The sequence below is a fragment of the Macrobrachium nipponense genome, chromosome 32 (assembly GCF_015104395.2).
Source record: "Macrobrachium nipponense isolate FS-2020 chromosome 32, ASM1510439v2, whole genome shotgun sequence".
Classification (NCBI taxonomy): Eukaryota; Metazoa; Arthropoda; class Malacostraca; order Decapoda; family Palaemonidae; genus Macrobrachium; species Macrobrachium nipponense.
In genome coordinates, this window is record NC_061094.1 from 40,614,912 (window position 1) to 40,622,140 (window position 7,229).

General features: G+C 33.4%; 1 protein-coding gene across 2 annotated transcripts in view; it reads left to right on the top strand.

The window, feature by feature from the left end:
* The window catches only part of LOC135207455 (major facilitator superfamily domain-containing protein 4A-like), a 61,476-nt gene that overhangs the window by 37,618 nt on the left and 16,629 nt on the right, over nt 1–7,229 (top strand). For both annotated transcript variants that reach the window (XM_064239180.1, XM_064239181.1), the window contains one exon: nt 5,262–5,457. In XM_064239180.1, coding sequence (XP_064095250.1) covers nt 5,262–5,457 — 196 coding nt within the window. The remainder of the gene's footprint in view (nt 1–5,261; nt 5,458–7,229) is intronic.

The window sequence follows — 7,229 nt, forward strand, 5'->3', positions numbered from 1 at the left end:
TATATATATATATATATATATATATATATATATATATATATATATATATATATATATAGTACACAATTTGATCTGCATAGGCTTAGCCAAATTAAGCACGACAAACAGCAATTGTATTTTAGGACTTTCAATCTTTCATGTCCGCTTCAAAGCTTATTTGTCTGTAAACACCATCCTCAGGATCTAATCTGGAAATGACTTCAATGTAATGATGTTTGTCCAGTGAGAAACTTGGAACAGTAACGGAATAAAACAGAATGAAGCTGTGTGGTTTTGACACACGCTATAACGAAGGAATAACACTTCCACTGTAGAATAAATATTTCCCAATTGCAAAGGAGAGTAAATTTGATGTTTAACATAATCATATTAACTTCTGAATCTGAAAATAATAAAATTGCTATTTTCCATGTTATGGGATAGTTCCAGTATTATCAAATTTAAAGGCAAGAAAGTGCTCTGCGTATCTTACGCAATCTTTCATCAATATATTACTTTTAAGTTTCAGAGGAATTACATTTAAAAAGGTAACGACCTCATAAATATATATTTCAAGCGAAATACAATAAAGAAAAAAATAAAGACATTTTACAATGCGTATGAAGTTTCCCAGATGCCTTAGGCCATAAATAACGTTGTACGTCATTTATCGTTCCTGCCTCGAGACAAGGAAATATATATCATGGCTTTATGGTCGCTGAGGCTCTTGTTTACAACGCACGAACAAAAAAGAAATGTATAAATGTAGAAATTAACTTCAAACGATAAGAATAAGATAAACTTCGGGATACAGTACGGGGATTGAAAAGCACACATCGTAGCTTGAACCCTAAAATGGAGAAACAAATTTACAGGTACGGAAATGTAGAGTTATTTTTCTTAAACTGTATGAATTAGATATGATTATATATATACGTATATATATATATATATATATATATATATATATATATATATATATATATATATATATATATATATGAAACAAATCTACAGGTTGGGAAATGTATATATATATATTTTTTTTTTTAATTGTACAAATTATATATACTTATATAAATATGTATATATAAAAGGGACCAGACAACCGTAAACATTCAAAAGCAATGAAGACACTCTCGCTACAAAAGATATTCATCCTCGTGGCATTTATTGAAAAATAAATGAATGAAGCAAACCTTTGTAAAGTAGTAATCCAGTTCATGACCGATACAGAGAGCTTTCGAGAATGCACGGTGCACAGTCCCAGAAGCTGTTTGTTTAGTTTTACTTTCATATTTATGTGATCAGTTTCTCCAATAATGGGCTTATTGGTATTAACATTTGTTTGTACAAATTGCAAACCCCAAAAAACTGCATTCGTGATTACATTTTACAGTTATATGCGAAGATAAGTGGTTCATCATTTAGTGGAGATTATTTTCTGATAAAATATGGTAAATAACTTAAATGAACAAACAGCAGTCACTAATTCTGGTTGAAGAATCATTGCCAGGTGACTGATAGGTAAGAAAATATACACTGTAATTAAAAGACATTTATTGTACAGACATGTTTTGAACATTGGCTATTAGATTATTTAAGGAATTTAAAAAGGTGATGTGACCTGAAAGAAAAAAAGTAATTATCATGTACGTCAGCATTTTGTTCCATTTCATAATGCGAGCGACTTAGTGGAGTGGTCGGTTTGGTCTTGGCCTGCCACCTCGGTGGCCGCGAGTTCTATTCTCGGGCATTCCATTGAGGTGTGAGAGATGTGTATTTCTGGCGATAGAAGTTCACTCTCGACGTGGTTCGGAAGTCACGTAAAGCCGTTGGTCCCGTTGTTGAATAACCACTGGTTCCATGCAATGTAAAAACACCATACAAACAAAAACAAATGGGATGATTCATTTTTCCTAATATTATATAGCATTTTAATGAATTAGAGATTATCAAAAAGCTTAAAAGCAAATGACGCAATATGTTAGTTATGTTACCAATAGTAGTAATGTGGATATTGATCATAGCTTTGCTAATAAATCCAAACATTATATAATAATAATAATTCTGAAGTATGGCTGTGACGCAAACATCGTGCAGTAAAACTTTAAGTTCATACAAGCAATTGATGAAAAAAGCCAAACATTCAAAAGTGACGCTTCTTTGTGGAGAAAACTGACTCAATGAGGCAATTCTTTTTGTCTTGTCAAATCGTGAAGTGATGTTTGCCAACTGAGAAACTAAACAGTTCCTTCGTCCTCTACGGATGAGCATTATCTGAGACTGACTTTCTGCTGAATTGAGAAACGATTTGAGATGATATCCAGGCAAATTTAAATATTGCAAAGGTAATCATTACAATCTCGTTTTAAGCATATGTTCCTACCAGTATTAGCTTAGGGGAAGGAACTAAGTAGATACGTTTATCTTTCAACAACACTCCAACTTACTTGATTCATAATTTTACATATACTTACATAATCAAAAGACCTTGTCATTCAAATGAATTATGGTGTCATATTCACAATGCAGTCGAATAAAAAAAAGGTACTGAATACAGCTGACAGGCCTGTTTTATTAATTTGATGAATTAATAAAACCGGAAACTCTATAACGTATTAATTTTTTGTGCAACGTATGGCCTTTTATCATGCAATTTCGAGCTGGCTAAATTTGATCATGAAACTGATGACCTGATTGATTCAGTCAAATACTTTGAAAATTTCGAGTAAGGCATCGAAAGGGAAAATTCAGCGCTGATGTATTTCGATAAATAATAGTAATTATAATTATTATTATAATTTATTTATAACAGTATTTTGAATACTATTATAGAAGACTTGAATATCCATCGACATTTTTTCAGTAATGCGTTGCATTCCTATTCTTTACCTCGTTTCATTGGCAATTATTATTATTATATTACTATTGACAATTAAAAACCACAGTAGTGTTAAATATATATTTTTGTACAATGCTAAAAATCCTAGTAATTTTTAGCTTTGTACAAAAATATATTTTAACACTACTGTGGCTTTTAATTGTCAATATTGTAGCCTCGTTACGAAGGTTCCTTGGTTTATAATAATAATAATAATAATAATAATAATAATAATAATAATAATAATAATAATAATAATAATAATAATAATAACAATAATAATAATTATTATTATTATTATTATTATTATTATTATTATTATTATTATTATTATTATTATTATTATTATTATTATTATTATTATTATTATTATATTAGTAGAACGAGGTAAAAAGTAGGTATGCAACGCATTACAGAAAATATTTAGATGAATATTCAAATCTTGTGTAATAGTATTTACAATATGCACGCAGACATGTGCTACCAGGCACAGTCCCGGTGTATTATGTATTTCCTATTTTCAAGGCCAGCAGTTCTAGGCTTATTGACAACATCATATAAAAAACTTCACCTTCATAACCTCAGTTTCGAAGTTTTAAAGTAAGAGACCTTAAGGTGGGTTATGCACTAACTGCGCTTTTAAAAACTATTGCTCATATCCATTATGAAAGTTTTGTTAATTTTAGATAATAAAAATATAAATCCTTTAAATTTTTATAAATGTTTCATGCATACGTACTGGCTGTCAGGTCAAAGTATTTATATCAGGGCCATGAAGATCAACTTACCAGTAGCCTCAGAGGGCATTGGAAGAATGAATACTTCCCTGCAAATAAGTACAGCACTACGGTACCTGCTCCCAAACGAAAACCTTAACAAAACATAAAGAGTTCGGGAAAAAGTAGCTCGAGTATCGTTACGAAATAGGGATATCATCTAGATCTTCACCCCCAGAATGTGACAATCATAAGATGTCGAAACTCCTGAAGAACAAAAAAATTGTTTCTTGATAATGTCTAAGAGAAGTTTTCTCAGCATTTGTTCCGTAGTTATTATTCCTCTGTGTAACAGTGAAAAAAAAGAGGATTGTGTCCTTTATGTAAAACATATACGCTAGAGTAAATGCTCCTTTTTTGTGGCTGTCCATTAGAAAATTTAACAGATTTTGTAAAAATAAAAAATAAAAATTGCATTGTAGGAACCCAAAGTAAATCCAAACAAAAACTTTTCTTTGGTTTATAGGTCAGTTACTCCCTAACGTTGAAATTCAACCCTAAAATACACGGAAATGAAATGATGAAGAATAAGACAGAAATGAAGATTAATGAAATGACGAAATTGGAATATAGTCTTTACCAGGACTACAAAACAAGAGTGCGGTACGGGAAAAGCTGGACTAAAAGTGATATTTTATGCGTCAAAGTATGGTACAATAAGGCTGTAATCAACAAATTTAATATAAGTTCGATATTCGACGGTTAGGAAATGTATTTCCTGTACAAACACGCTAATTAACTTACATTACTTTAAATTTAATGTCAACGACCTAAGCTATGCATTTATCATAGGACGACCATGGCCAGAGATTTGGAAGAAAAATCCCCGTTCTCTCAGTATGTTAGGTGGGTTCTTGCGAAGCTCTGAACCGCATATGCATTTGGGAAGTTTGTTGAAAGTTACATGCAACTGCAGTTTCGGCAGGAGAGAAGTTTTAAGAGAAGGCAATCTTTTCTGACGGGAGGGACACATCTAGGACGAATACTTAGGTCGGGTGCATAAAGCTTTTGAACTGCGTTTTAATGGAAATTCTGACTGGGGCTATATGGTATAGGGGACAGAGAGTTCCCTAATCGTTTTACTCTCTTGAAATTAAGTCGATTGGTATGTGAGGAGTCAAGAGTTTTTTAATTTGATTAAATGTTTCAAACAATGTCAAGGCGATAAATAACTACTGAGTTTCATGTCATGAGAGTTTCATGAAGGGCACTGGACCCCAGTAACTGTGATCAATGTAATATATATATATATATATATATATATATATATATATATATATATATAATATATATGTGTGTGTGTGTGTGTGTGTGTGTGTGTGTATGTGTGTGTGGTGTTCATGTATAAACTAATGTCCTTTTAGCTCTCCGATGGAATTTTGAACAATGTGCTTTTGAAAATTTAATTTCTTTGATTTAAAATTACTGGTTATACTTTAATTCGTACGAAGAGTAAAATAGCGTTTTATAATTTATGATAATTACTCTGATCTTGTGAGCATTTATCAACGTAATATTAAAAACATTACTAACATTGATATCTATTTTGTTTGCAGTAAAGATAAGGCACGGTGAATTTAAAACTGAGCATCACCTAAAATTTTCCTTTCGTCTCATTCCAGGTTGGGAAATCACGTGGTTCTCTTGATATCGACAGTCATGCTCTCGATAACGCTAGCCACCATCCCATTCTGCTCGGTCTTGGGATGGCTAGCGGTGGTTTTGGCTACCATGGGCTTCTTCATGGGGACCATTGACACCGTGGCAAATATCTCCATGATCCAGCTGTACGGAGTCAACGTTGCTCCTTTCCTGCAGGTGAGTTACAAATTATTTATCAGATTAGACTAGTCTAGCCTAGCGAGACGGCGCGCGACACGCCGTGCGGGGCAGGAGGCCAGTAGAAGGACTCCCTGTTTTAACGCTCCCTATCCCCTAACTATCCCGCCCCCACCCCGGCGGACAAACAGGTTTGCAGAAGGAGGGTGGATGTGTCATATCTCCCCTTCTCTCCCGATTCCCTACCTATTCCACCCTCACCCCGGCGGACAAACAAGAAAGATCCACTCGGCTTTTATGACTATAGATTTACTGCAGAATATTGCCATAGAAGAATTATTCTTGTTTAAGCTGGCTACTAAATGGAGAATACCCTGCGCATTTTAATGTGAAATAAAAAGAATAGCCGATAACTTAAACGCAACATAATCCTTAAAAATACACTTCATTCGTCACTTCTTTTGATTTTTCATTCATAAAACCACGTTTAACGATATTCCTTTATGAAGTCTTGGGCTTCCCGTGAAACATAGGTATTATTCTTTTCCCATCACAGCTCTTTCCACCAAGAAACGGCGCTATATAATTTCTATAGTTTGAATTTTTGGTAGTTGATTCTTGGAACTTTCTTGCATTCCATCTTAAAGGTAAAGTCAAATATTGGAATTGAAATTTGAATATAAAATTGAAAGCAAAAGGCCAAGCGCTGCAACCTATTAGGTCATTCGGCGGTGGAAGGCAAATTGATAGAAAAGGAGGTTTTAAAGGCATAACAGAAAGAAAAATTCGCAGTTGCACTATGAAACAATTGTTAGAAAGTAAGGTGGAAGAAAGTTAATATGAACGGAGGTACTGTAAAAGTAAAAGGCTAGGGGCCGAAGGGACGCGGTTAAAACCTTGTAGTGCTTCGCGTTCGGTGCACTGGCGGCAGTAACTTTCAAAGTAAAGTATGTCATATATTTAAAATAAGCAAATATCTACAAACTATTAAAACGGATCCATTACGTAAATAAATAACAAATTTCCCTGTAATTTAAAACTCCCCCAGCGAAATTCCTTCTGTAAAGCAGAATAAAAAGAATAGTCGCTTCTGAGAATCTTTCAAATTACGTCGGCTGATCGCATGCAGGTGCGTCTCTCTCTCTCTCTCTCTCTCTCTCTCTCTCTCCTCTCTCTCTCTCTCTCTCTCGATTTACGAGCAGCGGGAGAATTATCGTCCTTCACTTGAAATCTCTGAAGAGGTTTTACCTCAAATCCTCTTCAAAGAAGCGGAAATTTTTAAGCTTTAAGTCATTTATTGCTGATTAAATCCGTGAATTCCGGAATTATATACATTATTAACGCATTGGCAGGATCTTGCCCGTGTATGTTTTTAATGAAGGTTATTGTTTAATAAAAATCACTGTATTGCTTTGACCAGCCTTAATGTCCTCCTCGGTCATTCATTCATCCAGTAAAGATTTGTAAGTTTCGTTTGCTCTAGGAATATTATGCTATGAATAAAGTTCATTATGGACTTAAAACTACCACGAATAGAGATGATTATAGACTTAAAACTACTACGAATAGAGATGGTTGTAGACTTGAAACTACTACGAATAAAGATGATTGTAGACTTAAAACTACTCCGAATATAGATGTTTGTAGACTTAAAACTACTACGAATAGAGATGATTGTAGACTTAAAACTACCACGAATAGAGATGATTGTAGACTTAAAACTACTACGAATAAAGATGATTATAGACTTAAAGCTACTACGAATAAAGATAATAATAGACTTAAAACTGCTACGAATAGAGATTATTATA